Source organism: Athene noctua, chromosome 2 (assembly GCF_965140245.1).
Source record: "Athene noctua chromosome 2, bAthNoc1.hap1.1, whole genome shotgun sequence".
NCBI classification, from domain to species: Eukaryota; Metazoa; Chordata; class Aves; order Strigiformes; family Strigidae; genus Athene; species Athene noctua.
In genome coordinates this window covers 51719073-51740719 of record NC_134038.1, presented here as the reverse complement: position 1 = coordinate 51740719, position 21647 = coordinate 51719073, and the positions used below count along the sequence as shown (strand labels likewise).

Genomic DNA, 21647 nt, shown 5'->3' with positions numbered 1-21647 from the left:
ACAGATAGAGTATTTCTAATGGTTTTATTAATACCAGGCTATGTACATATGTGGATATTCCATGGTCTTTTAGGAAAATTGAGGATAATTTGTTTGTTGGTCTTAATCCAAGTTTGAGAATCTTTGTTTCATTAATTTTCTGCAGACACCCCTGCAGATATAATATAGGTAATTTCACCAAAGTATCAATAAATTCATTAATGCTTACTGTAGTTTCCTTAAAAGGATTTCTGAAATTTCCATTTTTATCATAACATTCAGTGTGTTTCAGGGTGTGTGTAATTTAATAGTCAGGGGAGTCATTTATACATTAAAAATTACACTATAATAGAGAGGTGAAATGTAACCCCATTTTTAGTCAGTGCTCTAGTTCAGAATCTCAGTTAACAATAGCATGCTGCTGCAATGCATGAGATTTCAGCTGACACCATCTTTTTAATTTGTGGTGTTTCAGGGACAGTTTTGTGATTATTGCAATGCTGCTGATCCCAGTAAAGCTCACCCGGTAACCAATGCAATTGATGGCACGGAGCGCTGGTGGCAAAGTCCTCCACTTTCTATGGGCTTGAAGTACAATGAAGTCAATGTCACCTTAGATCTGAGACAGGTAAGTGCATGAGCTATTGGGTGAGGTTTAATAATTTTTTGCATCTATATGTAAGATTTGCAATTGGGAGAGATGTTTGAACTGATGATTTTAACTTCCAACACCATAGCTTTTTTGTCTGGTTTATATTCTTTTTTTTTGTTATGAAATTAACTTTATTAAAGTGATTGTTTTCCTTCAGAAATTTTGATGATGTGGGTTCTTGCCACTGTCATGACACAGATTTAATGAGTGTGTCTTTTCTTGCACAGATAACTGTAACTGAAGGTTACAGGGGGGACTGACTGCTCAGTTGAAACTGGGGCTCTGCTTTCCTTTTCGTATTCTCCCCTGTCCATGGACAGAGAAAGATTTCATGATCTTTTACCATGTGTACATTTTGAGAATAATGTTTGGAGTCTGCTTTTGCCTCAAGGGTCCTTCTGGTTTCCTCTGTCATCCAGCAAGATCTTCAAGATAGACAGGAAAATAATGATAACATGGTCTAAAAGGGAAGGGACAGCAAAACCAGTGTAATATGAATTAGTAATATGAGAGTAACATGAACACCCATATTTTCTCTGCAGGCAATAGTCAAATAGCTAACAGTAAAGGCTCTGTATCTATATTTTAAGCCATAGGGATGGATTCTCAGCTGCCATAATTCGGCGCTGATCCAGGGAAATTAGTTATGCTCTGCAACTTCACACCAGCTGGAGATATATGACTATAAATATATGTTAGGGGCTGCAAAATATATGTATACATATGCATATGTATATTGTGGACAGTAGTAGCTGTTTATTGACTGATTGTATAGGACAGGCATTCAATTTAGTTGACAGCAAGAGCAGTAACTCAGGAAAAATGTTTCTTTGTAAGACTAAGCTCCCATATTGTTGGCGATTGAGGTGCAAATTATTTTACATCTTTTGTTGCATGGGATTTTAATGCTCCTGTCCCTCACGTGACTGGAATGGTTCTCATTTTGAGGATATCTTCATTTGGTGCTTTTGGATGCAGTATAGCAGCAGTGCAGAAAGGCTAGACAACTTAGAAGATATCAATATTTAAACTAAACTGCTGTGCTTTTTGAATTTGCTTTTCTATTGATTAATAGCATGCCTATTTTGGTAGTTGCTTTTCTCTAATGTACCACAAAAGAAGGGAGAGCTATGTAGAACCTGATGAATTTTTAGGCCGCAGTGTCCACATTAGCCTAGCACACAGTGGTTGGACCTACCTCAGAGCTGTGTTGCTCTTTCTGTTACATTGAACAGTTGAGGGGTGTTGCATCCCCTGATGCTTTATGCTCCTGTGAAGTGAGTTGTTCAGTCATTCTTTCCCAGCAAACTGTAAGGAAGTGTGTCTTTCTGAGGGACACTGGATGCAGAGCAGGGTGCTATGGATAGGCATGGGAAGACAGTCACCTCCTGGTAAAGCAGACCTTTTACCTTCTGAGCTGTTTGCATCCATCGGGGTCTCTGCAAAATGCAGGATTAGGCTCTAATTTGTTTTGCAGTGTAGTCCAGCATATTTGTGACCAACACTAGTGCATCATCCTCACCACCATACACTTGTGTAGCACACTGCTCCATCCGAAACTTCTATTCCTACTCTGTACTCGTTAGCTTCTTTGGAGGATCTACTGACAGACACCTTCTTTTTTATGTGTTGAGTAAACTTCTGAGAAAGCCCCTTCCTTCAGAGAAAGCATATGAACTAAGTGCCCTCATCTTATGGGAATCCTTGAAGACCAACCACTATGTGCTAAAATTCTTGTAGTTATTAACAGATTTCTTAGTGGCAGGCTGTGTGTTTCTCTTTACTCTGGTGCCACTTCAAAGGTGACTCTGAATTCCCTTACTTGGAAACAAGGGAGACCCAAGACAAAGGTCAAAATGACTTAAAGTCTTGTGATCAGGAAGGGATCATTTTAGTTGGTGGATGGATGAGGGTTTAGTAATAGTCGTGTGAAATTTTTTTAAATTATTATTTATTTCTTTATTCACTTCACTGACATTATCTCATATCTGTGTTTAGTCAGTTAATCTTTAATCTCAGAATTTGTTTGAACTTGAGATTCACTTTCAACATTTTGCCTAGTATTCTCACACCCCAAATTCATACAGTAGTGACAATATAATAACGAAGAAGAAAATGAAATACTGGGACAGAGTAAGTCTACTCAAGCAAATGGGTAAACACTGAGACCTCAATTCACTTTACCTTATTTTAGTGTCCTAAAAATTAAGAGGTTAATGTGTGTTAGTCATGCAGACTTTCTCAGTAGTTGACGGAGACAGAAATTTTCAGAGTGTAATTCCCCCTCAAGTGAGCTGGAATGAAGATTTTGGTTTTTAAGGAAAAATAAACTTTCTTAAAGTTAGATGTGTGCCTAAATACCTTGCAGAACCACAGGCTGTAATATTGAAAAGATAGCAGGGATGTCGTTTTCCTCACTCCATAGTTGTTCTGTTCTTTATTTTGACATAAGCCACCTTTTTCTGCAAACATCAGGAAATATTTTTGCATGTGCAAAACAGGACAAACAGTAAGGTACATATGCATGCAGGAAAGCAATGACTGAATTATAAGTTGGTCATCTAATATTCAAAATTAGAGGAGGCAGAACTTAGTGCGATGTCAGAAGCTTTTAATTTACTATGTTCCTGCCGTTATATCTTTAAGACTGAGAGGGGAGTCCCAGTGGAGCCTTTTCCTATGGTCTGATGACAATATTTAATTGCATAGTTACACCGTGATGGAAGTTTGAGCACTTACTACTATGGAGTTTGAACAGAACACCCACCTGCTGCTGCTTCTATATCACAAGGGCTAGGGGTGATTTTGAAAGTTAAAATCCCTTCAGGATGTTAAATCTTTCTGCTAGAAAAATGCTAATTTTGCTGTACTTTGTAATATGAGAAAAAGCAAAAGCCCTGCTTTACCTCCCTTTCTGACTTTCCATATTATGGTTACATTTCTAATCAATCACAGTCCTTTTGAATAATAATAATTATAATGTTGATCCCTGCGGCAGTCTCTCAATCCTGTTAACATACCTGCTTACACTGTGACTATTCCTGACTTGCTTAAAATATTTGGATCAAACGAAGTCTCATTTATTCCTTTAATTGGTCCTGATTTTCCCAACGTAGTTTTCAACATATTTAAAAGTTCTGAATCCAGAATGTCTGACTGAAATTCATTGCCTTTCTCCTGACTCTTTGGATTGTCTGATTTTAGCAGGTGTGCCCTCATCTTTGACTTGCTTAATGCTCAGCAGACACTGCAGTAATGCTCCCCCAGGTATTCTTCTGAACTCTGTCTTCAGAAGAACATGAAGGTTCAGGATCGCATGATATTGTATGATAAAAAAGAAATGTCTAACTGTTACACTTCAAAAAGTGTAGTCCACAGATTTTATTGTTGCTTTTAGTTATGTGTCACATTTTTACTCTGCTTAGCACTGAAAGACAGGCTTGGTGAAGTCTTGTGTGCTAATGTTGAATTGTTTTTATGTAGTGATATTATTGGTCGGTGTTGTAAATTAAAGGCACACAGTGGAACGTAATGTCCAAATTAGTAGTTTTATTAGGGAGGGAGGAAAACTTAACCATAAATTTAAGATTCATGGTTATGGCCTGTGGAGGACTTTATGCTTTTATGTGATATGCCAGTTAAAGCATATAAACATTTTGTAAAAAAGCCTTGCAGTTTGGGAAAACTGAGTTGCTTTTGTATGGTAGGTATTTCTTACGGGTTTAATTTTTATATTTGATAGTAATCCTTTATGTTCAGAGCTTTACAAAGAATATTTGTGGTTGGGAATATTAATAAGCTTTGGCTAATTGCTGTTATTTAAGACAATTGTTTTTAACTTATGAAAGGTTGACATAATTTCTTAAAATAGGTCTGAAGTTACAGTTAATGTATCTGTCATTCTGTAAAATATAGTGTCCTGTAGGCCATTCTTCTGTAGGAAGAAACTGTCGAGGTGCTGGGAGATCATAAGCTGCATTGAACTGGGCTTCCAAAAATAGTTATTGCATTCATTGTGCTTGACTGTTGAAGACTATGTTACTGCTGACCTTGAAATTAGACCCAGCTCCAGTGTGGAATTATGCAACCTCTGTAATAACACCAAGAAGTCCTACAGATGAGGGCACAAGAAGCAATGCATAAAGCTTCTGCAGTCCTACAGAACTGCCCAGCTGTGAGACAAAGCCTTTCCTCTGGAACCCCATCATAGCCCTGCCTCTGCAGCAGCACTGACCCCTGCTCTGCTGTTTTGGTTCACACTGGGGAGAAAAGAGGCTTTTAGGTCTGAGGAAGACACCATATTGTCCCTGCAGTACCCAGAAAGGGAGATGCTAAAAGCAGAGCGAATCGTGTGTTACCTCATATTAGAGAACTCTGGTTCTGAGTATTTCAGTTTGTGCAGGAAGCTGACTTGGGACCATGCCACAAAACACTATGCTTTGAAGTTAGTTGATTTTGGCTCATACCACAGTAAGGTGAATCTGCTTGTGAACTCTAGATTAACACAATTTCAGCTGGTTAAGTAGCAGCTGTCTGATAGAAGTTTCTAAAAGTTGTGTTGGGTAATGCATGCTCCGTTTATTCCTCAGTCACACTACAAGCAGCTCATTCTGGGCTGAGTTGCCAGCCTTAATCAGGGAAATACCCTAAATACATCCTTTCTTGCTCATATGTTATCCTTTAAGATGTAGTCAATGTGTGCTGTTTTCTTAAAGCTTTACTTGAAGACCTTTCAAATGCCTTAGCATTTTTATACATTTGCATTAATAAATCTATGTCATTGGCTTTAAAATGTGCTTTTGATATTAATTAATTATTATCCTCAAAAATATAGTCTTGCTTTCTTTGTTCTTCTTTGCTTTTCTGACACTGTTTTCCTCTGGTTTTTCTTCAGCATCCCTTTAGGAAGGTCTTTGTTCCACTCATTGATCTTGCTTCCCTCCATGTCTATTTCTGCTTCTCCTACCTCCCTTTTCATGCTCATTCTTACATGTTACTTTCATTTTGGGGTACATTGTCCTAAATACCTCTCTTTCAACTCAATATAGTAAAAGCAGAACCTCTGCTAATAGCCTTCAACCCTCTGCACTTCCTTGTGTTTCCTTCCAGTGCTGAGAGTACTACTGTGTTTTTTACTTTGGACTGCAGCCTTCATAAGGTGATGTTTATCTCCTGAACAACTGAGGTCTGAATCGTACAGATCCTTTCCCATATGAATAGCTTCAGTGTTCTGTGAAGAAATAAGCCATATGTAAGAAATAATCACGAGCATTGAGTTACCATTGGTCCATGTCAGAAGTTTTGTTTATGTATTGAATGATCATCAGATTTCTGCCTCTTTCTCACTTTCTTTACTAGCATATCCAGCAAGTAGAGAAAGGTTGCATGTCTGCTAATGCAGGGCATCATTTGCAGAGGTCCTTCAGTGCAGGGACCTCACTATCTTCTGTGTAATGTGTAATGCCAACCCCAGTGACATTATTCAAGATGATGTCAGAAGCCTAGAAGAACAGTCATATTATGTTGAGGGAAGTTTTGGTGGTGTAAATATGTCTGCTAATACAGTCTGAGGAAATACTGTCATACTGGGAACAGCTGTTCTCCATGCTTCTACAGTTCAGATTAGAATGATCAGATAGATGATCTACCTGGTTCTAGTTGTGTTCTAGTTATTACCACACTTCAGGAATTTTTGTTCTTCATGAGCCAAAAACTGAAAACAATTCATTGCTACATGTGCAGCACTCAGCATAACAATTGTTCAGAACATAGTGTGGTTTTTCTTTGTACTAGTTTATGTCCAGCATTTACTTAACAAGTCATTCCAGCATTTTAGTATTGTGTATTTAGTCTATGGTGATAGGATTGGAGGAATATATACTATACTTTTGTATATGCACATCTTTGTTCCATTTTTGTGTGTATTTCAGGATTCAAACAAATCTTAGAATTTTCTCTATTTAAAGAGTTGTTCAAACTTTCAAGGAGAAAATATTTTAAATTACTGTTATCGTAATTTTTACATTTCTCATGAGAATGCAGTGATTGTAGGAAGTTTTCTTTCTGTTGGGTTAAGACATGTAGTATGTATGCTGTTAGAGATCATGAATGTTGTATCATCAACAATGGTACAGTGTGATTCTCACTCAGTTTAAATGAGATCTTTTAAAACAGTCTTAAATTCACCTGTAATGGCCTCTATAGAAATGTTTCTATCTTTATAAAGTAATAGTGGTAACTCCTAGCACTGAATTATAATTTCCATTCTCAGATGAGCATGAGGTTTTGCTCGTTCTACTGGATGATTTTTTAAACATTTTATCTTGGTTTTTATAAATATTTAAGGCCATTGTTTGCAAGAATATTTAAAATCTGAACAACCTCGAGTGAACAGGAAAAGGTCACATCAATATGGAATTGGTTAAATTCCAGCTGTTGACAATCCATCAGGTTTGACCCATGCTGCTAGATTACAGCAGGATATGGTGTTGGGACATTCACATGAATACATCCTCCTTCAAGCATGCATTTCCAGAGTGGATTGTTTCCATTACTGGAAGCAAAATACTGTTTCTCCTTTGAAACTTAGTTCTTTATTCATATAAGAAAACTGTCAGAATTTTTATTAAGCATGTTTCTGGGGTTTTTTTGTGATATTTTTTTTTTTTTTTTACTATTATATAATTGCACCAAAAGAGCAGTTATATTTAATGTATTTAATGCTTACTTACATTTTTAACACCATTTTGCAAAATTATTGCTTTTTTATTGGAAGAAATTTGACTTAAAAGCAACCAAATAAACATTTTTTTCAAAAATGAAGAAACTTGCCTCCTTTTTTCCCCAAACTGAATGACTGAAGAAAAAAATTGCTTGGAGTTTATTATGCCTTTTTTTCAGGGTAAGTCTTATTTCTATCAATACCATGGGATCGAGGTTTAAATTAGTGAAATGGCAGCTTAGAATAAGTGCTTAAAATTGCTTTTAATGGTTGCTTTTCTAGGTCTTATGTCAACAAGATTACTCTTCTATCTTTAGTTAGGATTTATTTGCTAACCCAAGGATTATTTTTCTTCTACTGTTGCCTCATCAGATCTGGAGAGAGACCATTCATCAACTTGGTCAGTATTCAATCATAGCAGAAATTTGGATTTTCAGGTGCTATTCCGCATCCTTGATCCAGGGCAGAACCAAATCATTGGTGGCCGTGTGAAATCAGAAGCAGAACAGATTATAGGGTTGGTGACTAAGTTTTGGTGATACATTGACATTAACTAACACTAATTTAATTTTTATCAAGACCTATCCCTTTTCCCTTTCTGAATGTGACTGTGCAAACCTGAGCAGTATTTCAAACTATGAGATGTAAGGAGAGCTGCATGTGAATTGAAGGATTTCTTATGCAACAGTAGTTCAAAGTTGCCATACATTTTTTTTCTTCAATTTGTGGTTTACATGGAAGTATGCGAACTATGGTGTTGGAAGACAGTTCTTTAAGCATTGGCAGACTTGCAGAGTTCCTGATACTTCAACTTTACATGCACTGAATAGTCACAGGCTTAAGCAAATTCCACAACTGCGTAGCAGACATGGCATACAGGTGTTTGACAGGTGCCATGTGCTGATTCATCTGTGTTACTATTGTGTGACTTCATTTTGGCCACTTTTTTTCTTTAGAGGCTTATGAAAGGTTATAGTCTAGGGTGACTGATGTATAAGTGAGCTTGTCTTGTATTCCTTCAGCAGTGTGGAAGCACTGTGGAAATGGAATTCACCGCTATTATTTTGCTTATGCTTATGAGAAGGTATCACCTGTTATGAAAGATGAGACAAGATTGGCTGTGTCAGTGCTTTGAGTAGCATCTGAGTAAAAGAATACAGTAACTGTATGACAAGCTGAAGCAGATGTCATCTGCTTTTTTGGAGAGTAGGTAGAAGGTCATTGTAATTATTCCACGACATGACTACAAGCAATGGGGCCCTGGAGAAGGCAGGACCTTTTCTATATTCCTTTGTTTCCTTGTGGTGATCTGACCCTGTTTGGATGCCAGGTGCCCACCAAAGCCACTCTTATCACTCCCCTCCTCAGCTGGACAGAGGAGAGAACATATAACGAACAGCTTTTGGGTCGACGTAAGGACAGGGAGATCTCCCAGCAATTGCTGTCATGGGCAAAACAGACTTTACTTGGGGAAATTAGTTTAATTTATTACCAATTAAATCAGAGTAGGATTATAAGAAATAAAAACTAAATCTTAAAACACCTTCCCCCACCCTGCCCTTCTTCCTGGGTTCGACTTCATGCCTGCTTTCTCTACCTCCTCCCTCCAAACAGTGCAGGGGAATGAGGAATGGGGGTTGCAGTAGTTCATCACACATTGTCTCTGCTGCTCCTTCCTCCTTGTGGGGATACTCCTCACGCTCTTCTCCTGCTCCAGCGTGGGGTCCCTTCTACAGGAGACAGTTCTCCACAAACTTCTCCAATGTGAGTCCTTCCCATGGGCTGCAAACTGCTCCAGTGTGGGTCTCTTCCACGGGGTGCAGTTCTTCAGGAACAGGCTGCTCCAGTGTAGGTCCTCTATGGGGTCACAAGTCCTGCCAGCAAACCTGCTCCACCATGGGATCCTCTCTCCAGTGGTCTACAGGTCCTGCCAGAAGCCTGCTCCAAAACAGGCTTCCCACAGGTCACAGCCTCCTTCAGGCACATCCACCTCCTCTGGCGTGGGGTCCTCCACGGGCTGCAGGTGGATTCTGCTCCACCGTTCACCTCCATGGGTGCAGGGGCACAGCCTGTCCCACCATGGACTGCACCACGGGCTGCAGGGGAATCTCTGCTCTGATACCCAGAGTACCTCCTCCCCCTCTTTCACTGACCTTGGTGTCTGCAGAGTTGTTTCTCTCACATATTCTCACTCCTCTCTCTAGCCGTGGTTCCACAGTTTTCTTTATCCCCTTCTTAAATATGTTATCACAGAGGCACCATCAACATTGCTGATGGGCTTGGCCTTAGCCAGTGGCGGGTCCGTCTTGGAGCTGGTTGGCATTGGCTCTATTGAACACAGAGGAAAATTCTAGCAGCTTCTCACAGAAGCTACCCTGTAACTCCACCATGCTACTAAAATCTTGCTACACAAGCCCAACATATTCCTCTTGAGCTTTCTAAACCACTTGTCTTGATTAAATCTGTATCAATCAACACACAGAGTGTTATCTACACTTGTTAACATGCATGTAAGGATGGGACTCCCAAAGACCTTAAAACATAGGGGAAGTAAGACTATTAACAGATAAGCAGTTACCCGCCTAATGCGAACCTGGTTTGAACAGAGCAGTGCCCCTTGAGAGATTCAGCTGGCCAAAAGCAAGAGCATGAAACACTTTCTTAGGAGTTTCAGAACTTTTATGCTTTCCTGGGAGGATACCAGTCCTTGCACTGAATGGCCATACTGGATGACATGTAGTGTCAGTATGGCCCATATCCCTACTCTGAAACTTGCTGATCACGTAGCAGAAGTTACTTAGGCAAAGAGTATCAGAAACTCAGTAAGAGCAAATCTTGCCACAAGTCCTCAAAGTATTCACCTATTTCTGACAATCAGATGTCAGAATGTAGAGACTTTCCATCAGTAATTTAAGGAGCTCTGGCAACAGTTACTTGACAGACTATTGGCTGTAACTTCCTGCCTCCCCCACCAAAGTAAGAATCTCTTGCAAGAATGATTATGAATTGAGGGTGTTGAGTGGGAAATTCTGGTGCAGCTTCACTTGAATATTGACTGTACCTCAGTATCAGATCATTTTTATGACAACTCATATCCATGTTGTGGTTGTTTAAATTCTAAATGACCCTTAGAATCATTCTGTGTTCAGGTAATTTTGCTGATGTTCTGATTTTTATGGCTGTGGACTATCCCAAGATACTTACAGTACAATTTCCTTTTTTGTCAGGTCCATTTTTGTTCTGGTGTTTGGGAGCTTTTTATCTCTGTGGTCTATTGCTCTGATACACAATGAGCACCTAAAGAAGCCAGATGGGACTCTTGGCCTTGGGAACCTTGAGCTGATGAAGCTCTCTGAGCTGTTTCAGACAATGCATGAACTACCACTCATAAGAATCTCTCCCGTGTTACTTGATAACCACAAAATTCTGGGGCGTCTTGCTTCTATTACGTGGAAAGTCTGTCAAGTGGCAAAATTAACTAGAAATATTCTTAAAGTGAGGGAACAGGTGGCTTAGGTTACTATCAAACACAACCAACGGAGTCCCAGTGTAAAGGGTGTGCATTTTCTCTTACATCATTGTGATTTTCCTCGACTACAAGCACAATTACATGATTAGAATGCAACACAGATGTACCAGGATGCTGCAAAGTATGTGAGTTAATGATGTGTTGAGATGCTAACTTTTCAAGGTCAAGTAATGTACTCTTTACACACCCAAGCAATCAGTCATGTCCCAAACAGCTTTCCTGAAATGTAAGAGATGGCATTTAACACAGACAGACCTATTGCGACTTTCTTAATGCATGTTGCCAGGTGAGATAGCTAGCTGAGAATCTGACCTATTATTTTAATGGGAATGAAACTGCAGAGGGTAGCCTTCTCACTGTACACGTAAGAACAGGTGTTTATGGGAATTAATTTTAGTATTGTGGTACTTTATAGAGTTCAAAAAGCTCCTGATAAGATCTATGTATATTCTGTTACCAGCTCTTCCATGTTGCCTATATCCTTATCAAGTTTGCAAATGCTCCTCGTCCGGATCTCTGGATCTTAGAAAGATCAGTGGACTTTGGAAGAACTTACACTCCTTGGCAATATTTTGCTCGTGAGTATCAATCCTTGTGTAACTGCTCTTTTGTAGACAGGTTTCTTGAATCATTCAGGAGAGGAAAATCAGACCATGGGGCACACTGATGATTTCAACTGCAGTGAAGACAGTGAACATCAAGTACATTTCTCTTGTTTTAGTTATCCACAATAAATTAGTGACAACAGTGTAACTAAAAATGAGTATGATATTTTGAAAGTGTACCTCAGCACATGAATATTTTTCAGTCTGTTGGGAATTTTTGTTTTGTTTTGTTTGTCTTGGTTTTGGGGTCTGTCAGAACTAGTGTCCTTCATCGCATGGGACCCCAGGGTTCCTTGCAAAAATCAGAAATACAGATGTAAAATCTTGGAGTACATGTATAGCTTTCTTAGTGATGATATGAGAAAGAGTGTGCTGTGTCTTGCCAGGCACCACTGAATTGCTTAGAATGAGAAAGGATTTGGTTTCAGGAATTCCCATTTTTCTGTGCTGAGCAACATAATCACTGTTATTATTCAGTTACAGGGGAGAATTTACCGGAAAGAACAGGGGTTCTTCTTTGTTAATTTAAATTAGAACAATAGTGTTTATTTTCACATAAAAAAATAATGTTGTCTCACTTGACTAGACTCCAAAGCAGATTGCTTGGAGCGCTTCGGAAAGGAAGCTGATCTTCCAGTGAGGAGGGACAGTGATGTCCTTTGCACCACAGAGTACTCTCGCATTCTGCCTCTTGAAAATGGAGAGGTAAGTGCTTTACCTCTCAGTGCGTTACCTCAAAGTAATGTAGAACACTGGAAGCAAACAGCATCGGTTTCAGGTGTTTGCTGTTTCAATAAAAGCATAGAACTGGAAGTAATTTTTCAGCTATGAGTGCTTGATTCAACATTAATAAGTCCATAACCAAGCACTTAAGTAACTGATGAGATTTTTGGAGGGCGAGCTGGCTCCTCTTGACTTTCACCATTCCCTGCGGGAGTAGGAGCTGCTCAGAGCCACCTTGTGTTGATTTTGATCATGATTTCGGTACTTTGCTTTAGCTATATGCATTTGAATTATGTTGACCGCATTTTCTGAACACTTCCAATCTACATAGCAGAACTTATTACAGCAGAATTGCTCATGGGAGTAAAGGCTGTAGAAACAGATATTTACCATTCAAGAATAAGTAACTCTTTAATAAAAAAATATGTAATATGCTACATGTTTATAGTATAATACATGTGTTTGGAAAATGTTGCTCAGGTTTTAGCCATTGTTCCTTGCTATGCAGAACTGTGGTTTTTGTTATTTAAATGAATGTTACACTCCTGGCTGTGCTGATGGGTCCTGCTGATATTCTCCTTTTATGCCTGATGTGGTTGGAATCCAGATCTGAAGTCCTCAAGAGTTATCCAGAATTTTGAGCATATGGTTCTGGCGTTGTAGCTTCATATTAAAGTAGAATTTGTTTATTAACATATCTGTAAAATTTTCCTAATAAAATATTGTAAAGAATAATTTCTATAGAACACTGCTGGTCCCGTCCCCTGTTACATGCTGTATGACTTCCTAAAAGACTTGTGCTGCAATCAGAACTGTCACCATTCCCTTATTACATGCTTTGGAGTATAGAAGCCGTTTGAAAATAGAAATCTGTTATCTGGTTGGCTATAAATAAATTAAGTCTCTTATTCAGTCCTGTACATGCACACTGGATGTTAATTAAGTAGAGATTCAATATGCTAGGCTGCTGGCATCTGTTTCTTTAAAAAATAAAAACGTACCAGAGCCCTTGTTTTGAAAGTCAGATAAACCTGCTTTCATGTGAGGGGATTTTCTAAAGCAACACTGTGTACTTTCTTCCAAAAGACCATTAATACGCTCCCAGGCACTGGAGCTGGTAACAATAATATTTTCCAGGAATGTTTGTGCCTTAACCCAAAAATAAATGTGCTTTGGCAAAGAGCCAAAACCTGATGTTTTTACTCAGGCAAAACTCCTATTGACACTATCTACTGCTAATATAGCTATTCACAACTATTCTTATTGTTTTTCCTATTAAAACATGTACTTTTTGTGTGTTATACCTACTGTTTTCAAAACAGATAGAGGCACACTTTTTTTTTCCCCCAGTGTGCCATATGCGTAATGAGAATTCAGGAGGATCCAAGACTAACAACATTATTTTTCCCAATGTCCTGGTTTCAGTATGAAATGTGTAATTGTTACTGCAAATATGCTCAGAAACAGTAGTAAGTTTTTGAATTCTTAAATTAGTTTTGTTCTGTGCCACTACTGACACTTACAGTTGTTATATTTTAACAAAAATGTGCTTCCTTCTTTGTTAGATTGTAGTATCTTTGGTAAATGGCCGCCCAGGAGCAAAAAACTTCACTTATTCCCCTAGTCTTCGAGAATTCACAAAAGCAACAAACATCCGCCTTCATTTTCTCAGAACTAATACGCTTCTTGGACACTTGATATCGAAAGCTCAACGAGACCCCACTGTAACTCGTAGAGTAAGTACTGTTTTCTCCGAGATATGCTCAGCAATAATATTCAGCATGTTAGAGACCAAAAAATGATCCAAATGTTTTAAGTTTGCAACATCCTAACAATCAAAATTTACAGTGACCCACCTTTAATCCCCATATTTTCTCTGGGCTCGTTTGAGACAAGAAGGTAACTGGGTCAGCACAGATTTATGGAGGGGAAGTAATGATTAATTATTTTGTAACAAACCATCTTCTTTCCCTGTTTTCGATAATGGAAGGAAGTTGGGTACATCGTGGGAGCTATAAGGAGCCAAAGAGGAAATCTTCTATCTTAAGCAGAACTGAGGAACTAAATTTCTTCAGCTTTATTTGACACTACTTTCCCTTATTTATTCAAAGAAAGATTTTCAAGAAACAGTACCTGAGTTTCTGACAGAGCAGGAATCAAAGGGTGTACCTGAAAGTTACAATCTTTCTACAAATTGTTTGAGATGCCTAGGTGTTTTCAGTGGATTTTGGGCTATCCAGGAGTTTGAAAGGCAAAGTCCCACTCCCATTCAGTAGGGAAATATAAGGAAATTAAGCTCCCTCAAGGGAACACCGCATAGAAATTCATATACTTAGATCGCAGACTTCATATTGTTTTGTTATTTTTAACCTTTTCATTTAAAATGAAGATTTGGTAACAATTGGAGGAAACCCTGGGGTGAGGCACTGCACAAATGTGTGTGAGGGTTTCTGCACTGAAAAACATAAAACTATTCCAGTTACTTGACAGCACTCCCATTAAGTACCTTTATTGTCTTAAGTAAATTTTCAGATGTTGCTCACAGTCAGATGTAGATGCAGCTTTTAGTTTACTTGGCAAGCAGCACAGTTTTAGTGTAAGGAATTTCTGATGTTATCATAGCCGTGGGATGCAGGATAGATGAATGAAATGTTAAGTGTTTTATTAAATTGTTAAAAGAGAGCACAAGTTTTTATTGTAGAAACCTTCCAAGTCTAGGAAATAGTTAATTCTTAAGGAAAATCTTTGTGTTAAACTTAAAGAAACAGATGAAAACCAAACCAGTTCTATTCTCCTATCCAAGTAACTGTCTGTCTTTCCCTGTTAATGGTTTGAGCTCATGACACACTAAATTATATAAAGTATGTTTTATGTCTATACTGTGGCAGTTTGGCCTGTTAATTGTTTTGACCTATTGCTAATTCGACTTACTACTGACCAGTGAGAGTACAATTAGTAGTAAAGCATGGCTCTGCAAAGCTGTATGAAACTATAGACTGGGTTGTGAAGACTCTTATACCAAAAAACACTGTAAAATATGTTGGCAAGAGTCACAGTGATCATTTCTAGCTGTGCTGAAAACACTGAAAGCTTTTCCTTGGAAGTTTTTACCTGAAAGTTTTACTTGCAGTATGAAAATGGTATGCATAGTTAGAAATGAATGTGTTTATTTGAATAACAATAGTTCAGAAGGCAAGTAAGTATTTCCTAGTCTGTATATCCCACCTACTGTTCTTCACCTGCCTAGAGCAAAGAGAGCTAGTTGGAAAAGCTCTCTGCCTTGGAAAAGCATCTCCTCTGTGCCAGCCAACTCCACCTATGTAAAATTAGAGATTTGTATATGCAACCAAAATGAATCACAGAATCACAGAATGGTTGTGGTTAGAAAGGACCCCTGGAGATCCTCAGGTCCAACTCCTGCTGCTCAAGTAGGGCTACCTAGAGCTGCTTGGCCAAGACCATGTCCAGACAGCTTTTGAGTATCTCCAAGGAGGGAGACCCCACAACCTCTCTGGGCAACTTGTGTTAGTGCTCGGTCACCCTCACAAGGAAAAGGTGTTTCCCAATGTTCAGAGGGAACCTCCTGCATTTCAGTTTGTGCCAGTTGCCTCTGGTCTTGTCACTGGGCACCACTGAAAGGAGCCTGGCTCCGTCCTCTTTGCACCCTCCCTTCAGGTATTTATACACATTGATAAGTTCCCAGCTGAGCTCTCTCTTCTCCAGGCTGAACAGTTCGAGCTCTCTCATCCTCTCCTCATAGGAGAGATGCTTCAGTCCATTCGTCATCTTCGTGGCCTTTTATTGAACTCTGTCTTGTACTGGGGAGCCCAGCACTGGATGCAGCACTCCAGGTGTGACCTCACCGGTGCTGAGCAGAGGGGAAGGATCACCACTGAGAGAGTTTAGATATACCACTTAGAGGGGATGTGTTGTGAATAGAGTGAGCACAGGAGATGTACCTGCATAATGTTCTGACCTTTTTTCTCTTCATCCTCCAGTAGCGTTAAATCTGCCTCTTTAATTTTTCTGGGGGTACATAGAGATCAAGATTTACAACCAGCTCTCTGTTCTGCCTGGTGCTCTAAGGAGACAAGGAAACAACTTCTGAGCTACAAAAATGTATGCGGAAGTTACTATTGGTATATATACACTAATGATATTTTCACTGAGTTGAACCAATTAAATTTTTATCTTCTGTTGCCTGGATGCCTGCATGGCATGAGGATGATACAAAGTGGTTGAACTTCAGGTCACAATTTCATATCTAGCTTGAGTCATGAGTGATTCTGACCAGGCTGGTGATTTTAATCTCTTTCTAGTGTTTAGTGATCATGTCTGACTGAATGGGGAAACTGCACTGCCCCTACCAGCTTGTCCTGTGTGTTGGCCTGACCACAGTCTCATAAAGGAATGCTTTGACAGTATTTATATCTCCATCCTCAAGCTGGCTTTCAACAAGCTTTGGGCTTGAGTACTGGTGGCAGTGTAGCTGCTGGGGAATGGAGAGCTACAGCAATATGCATCTGGTGTGAGCTGCACGAGGCTGTTGCTATCAGGCACCCCAAGGGTATTGACTTTGATTTGCTTGTACTCATACTGAGACATAGACATCAACAGAGGTTTAACCATTGGCTGCCTGACTTTGATCTTTTGTAAAGGCATGCCTTTAAAGTTCTGATAAGCAAGATTTAACAATTTCTTGTTGATGTTTCTGACCATAATACAAGTAAGATAGACCTATATGTACTTCTTGTGCTTGTTCCATAGTATTACTACAGTATAAAGGACATCAGTATTGGTGGTCGATGTGTTTGTCATGGCCATGCTGAAGTATGCAATGCACAGAGTGCTGAAAACCAATACCAGTAAGTAAACTGAGCATAACATTAAGTAATATGAGAAAAACAATACATTAATGTTTTCCAATGACTTTTTAAAGTATAGAATCATATAGTCTTACAGGGATTTTTCATATTAAAAAAAATAGAATCTGCTAATGGGTGACACGAAAATATGTCAAGAGCTATTGTATGTGAATTGTAATAATAAAAAGTCCTAGATTTTTCTGTTTAATTGAAATAAGAGTTTGGCAGATAGAATAATTTCTTAGAAACCCTTAGTTCTTTTGGGAAAACATGGGTTGATATCATCTTCCAACAGCAGGAATTACAAGCCCAACTCAATCACAAAGTTAGTGAACTTCCTGGAGGTACTGAGCATTATGACTGAGCTCAGCCAAGATCGAATGAATGTCTTTCGCTCATTACTAGAAAAAATAAAAACAAACTGAATGAACTATTCCCTTTCCCTGTGAAGTTTATGATCTCCATATTGATTTCACAAGGAATCCAATCAGGCTCCTTAGCTTATCTGCTGTAGGGAGGCGACTGTGAATAATTAGCCAAATCCAGCACACTAAAACATGTTTTAAAAGCCTGATTTAAACCAGCTGTTGCTCTTATCCATGATGGCATTGAAACAAACTTTTATCAAGACAATGCAATATTTTCAGTTGTGTTTTAATGAAAATTGTGCAGATGGGTGCCTCCTTTTCAGATGTCTATGCTAGAGAACGGTAAGTACAGAAAATGTTACATCTATGGGAATAGGGTGGTTATACTTGAAAATTTTATTGCCCCTTTGTTATTAGACTACATAGATAAGAGAGGAACATTGGAAAAGGCCTCTCCAGTCTCAAGGTCTTTGTTCCTCTTGGATTTCATTTACTATGCGTGATAGTAAGACCTAGCCCATAATGAGAGCCTGCCCTTTAAGTAGGCTATTCAGCTGGATCAAAATAAATATAAACAACATTTTCTTGATGAATACTATGTATTATTTTAAAAATAACAAGGCAATGTTATGATCTTGGTTTATTAAAAACACTAATAAAATTATTGTAAACAAAACATAATGAAAAAATTATGAAGGCATGTGTATGAAGGTGATAAATATTTTGATATATGTACAACAAGCTTGACCCTTGGAATGAAGCTAAAATAGGATACATCCTAAACTGTTGTATATTGTCTTTATTTAATATTCTAGAATAAAGTTACATAATCCAGTCTATTGAATACATTTATAAATATTATTTATAAGTAATCTGTGCTAATAAACTCATAAGCACATGATTAAAGTAATCAGTCATGAAGAATTTTAGGAAACTTCAAAAATGTTCTAGTATTACTGTTTGACCTATTTACATGTGAGTTTATATCCTGTCCTTTTTACACTATATGTAAGTCTTGGACTGCAAAAAATAAGAAAAAAAACTTTAAATCCAGCTTCAGTAGAATAAAAGGCTTTCATTTTTGTAGGTTTCAGTGTGAATGTCAGCATAACACTTGTGGGGAAACCTGTGATAGCTGTTGCCCTGGATATAATCAGAAACAGTGGCAACCCGCAACAGCTGGGAGCACAAACATATGCGAACGTGAGTAGCCCAAAAGATGCTAGTTTAAAAGGGACCTCGATGAGAGGGTGTGAATTAGCCATAGCACACATGTTCATGGAACATAACTAGCACACTGCATGTTTCAACACCTTTTTTCTTTACTGAGAAAATTCTTTCCATGCAGCAATAAAGAAAAGATGATGCAGTGAATATTATTTATGTTCTCCTCTCTTATTAAGCAATTACAATAGTAATTCATGTGAGAATATTATATGAGAAAAGTGGAAGCCTTCTTGTAGTACATTGGGTCAACATCTCACCACAGTCATAGCTGTCTGTTGACAAATTGTGGATCCCCCCCCCAAGCAGAGCAGAGACTATAGACATCCTGTACAACTCCAAAATTTGCCTCCCCATCACCCAGCCTCTTGGTGTTCAGATTGCAGAAAAATTGCTCAAGGCTGCCACTGTTTACAGGTGCTTGAGCTGCCCTCTGTTTTCAAAGGCTGTTCACAAAGGCATTTCTGGTGGGGAATCCTGGTAATTCCACACTTGCACCCTGTCCTGTGCTCATGATTGGGAGTTTGGAGTTCTTTAGCCCGACAGACTGATTAATCAAGCTGCAGAAGCCCATTGACCTGTCTCCCACCTCCCCTGTGTTTCATTCTTTTGTTAAAGAAAATGACCACATGGATCCCCTTTTGGTGGAGGGATACATACTGTCACACATGGGTGTTTTGCACCCTTCTGGACAGAAACCAGTGAATGTGGTACAGACAGTGTTCCCATCTCCGTGCATATCCTACTCTGAGCAAATGTGTTGGCAGCCTGAAGTTTCCTTTGTGTCTGGCCTGATTTATTTTCCTCATCTGCCATTCCTGAAAGTAGCGTAGCCAGTGAGTACAAAATGTTAAGAGGGGAACCTTATTTGAAAGCCATAGAGATATGCCTATATAATTAGTTTGAGGAATAAAGAGAGGGCTTGTTTAATCAAAACTGTAGTACTAAGGCTGAGTGTTGGGGGTGGGGAGGAAGATGATTAAAACGTTTGATAGGAGATAGGCATGTTAGGACACAATTTTTGGACAATATTTGAAACCTCATTGAAATTCCCCTCTTTGAAAGGAAAACATTTTCTGCCAGGAAAGAGGTAGACAGAGAGCATAAATAATGTCATATTTTAAAAATAATTAATTTATAAAAGATCACCTACAAGATTCTGAGCCAAAACAACTTTGCTTCTAACTACTTCTGAAAATATACCCTTTTTAGTATGGATTGCTCCTAGCAGTTTGAGGTGATTTGTTGAGAGTGTTTGCCAGGTGCAGACCTCTTTTCCTGGCAGCCAGTAGTGAAGGAATTAAAGCAACCTTGTTAAGCTTCCCAGAGGTTAAGAAGCCCCGTGTCCCTTGAGAGAAACTGATTGGAAGAGGTTGGTAGGAACTTGTAGGGATAATCCCAACCTTTCGCTATGAGTTTCCCAGTACTATATGGGTCAGCAAATGGCTTAAAGTGGTAAGAAGATGCTTGGTGAGGTATAAGGGGTTTCTATTCCCCTGTGAGAGAAAATGCTATTACTATAATCAGAGCAAATAACTTCCCATCACTCTTAAAATACATACTTGTGGGCTGTAGCTCACAGACAGTTTGGCCCTAGAGGCAAGGAGCTCTTTATTTATGGTGTAAATATTTTGGGGGATGCATGTTATCTTCTTTCCTTTTCTGACTTACTATTTTGAACCAACATCTCGTCTTTGCAAGGTTTTATTTTCCTGAAGAATTATATGAATAGAAAACCCCGAAAAACTTCACAGACTATCACAACCTGGCCGGAGAACCCAGTCTTGACTTGTCTGGTTCCTGTCAGCAGACCATAAGGGAACCTGATGGTAGGGCACAGCCTATCATGGCCACGGCCTCAGCTGTGTTGTTGGCAGTTTATGGAAAAAGGCTTCCTTGCCCAAAGCTGTTCAGGTATAAAGGTGTAGAAGAGATACTGTAGAAATACAGAAGAGATACATAGAATGATCCAGTTTGCCTTCCCTTGTCTGCATAGCAAGGCACAGAGAATCAGTTGTCCCTGAGTTGTGATCCCAGTTGTGCCTGGTACTTGGAATAGAGTTTGGAAGGATTGCCTCCCAAATGCTTCCCTCATCGTGAAGGAAGTAGGGCCAAGGCCCTTAGCTTCTGTTTTAAGGTGCTTTCAGGAATTCATAGACTTCCAGAGTATCTTATCGCCTTATTCCAGATGAAGGGAGAATAGAATCATAGAATCATTTAGACCCTTAAGATCATTGAGTCCAACCATTAACCTAACACTGCCAAGCACACCACTAAATAATGTTCCTAGGCACCATGTCTATGTTTTTTTTTTAAATACCTCCAGGGATGGTGACGCAGCCACTTCCCTGGGCAGTCTGTTTTAATGCTTGATAGACCTTTCAGTGAAGAAATTTTTCCTAATATCTATCCCCTGACACAATTTGAGACTGTTTCCTCTAGTCCTTATGGATTTGGACATTAGGAAAAAATTTTTCACAGAAAGAGTGGTTAGACAGTGGATTAGGCTGCCCAGGGAGGTGGTGGAGTCACCATCCCTGGATGTGTTTAAGGGTCGTTTAGATGAGATGTTGGGTGATATGATGTAGGGGAGAACTTTGTAGAATAGGGATGATGGTTGGACTTGATGATCCCAAGGGTCTTTTCCAACCTGAATGATTCTATGATTTCCTTAAACATGAAATCATAGCTTCGTAAAGTCAAAACATCAGGAATTTCCTGGGAAGGTTTCCCTGGAGCGCTGAAACATCTGCAGTTAAAAGCTCACTTATCACCCAGATGCTTGGGGAAGCCTTTTTTGCCTTTCAAAAAATTCCCATTGTTCCTCTCCAGCAAGGAAAGGAGATCAGAACAGAAAAAAGAAGACATAGGTTGAGTTTATGGCAAACCCATAGCCTTGCCCTTTGATTTATTCTGCTTGCTTACTATTATGGTTGGTTCCTACTCAGAATTATATTATAGTTCTGGAAGATTTCAGTGAA

At 39.0% G+C, this 21647-nt stretch overlaps 1 protein-coding gene across 1 annotated transcript in view; it reads left to right on the top strand.

The window, feature by feature from the left end:
* The window catches only part of LAMA3 (laminin subunit alpha 3), a 118279-nt gene that overhangs the window by 5716 nt on the left and 90916 nt on the right, over positions 1-21647 (top strand). The window contains exons 2-7 of the mRNA XM_074899078.1: positions 455-607; positions 11342-11459; positions 12073-12191; positions 13775-13945; positions 16977-17074; positions 18530-18645. Of these exons, the coding sequence (XP_074755179.1) occupies positions 455-607; positions 11342-11459; positions 12073-12191; positions 13775-13945; positions 16977-17074; positions 18530-18645 (775 nt within the window). The remainder of the gene's footprint in view (positions 1-454; positions 608-11341; positions 11460-12072; positions 12192-13774; positions 13946-16976; positions 17075-18529; positions 18646-21647) is intronic.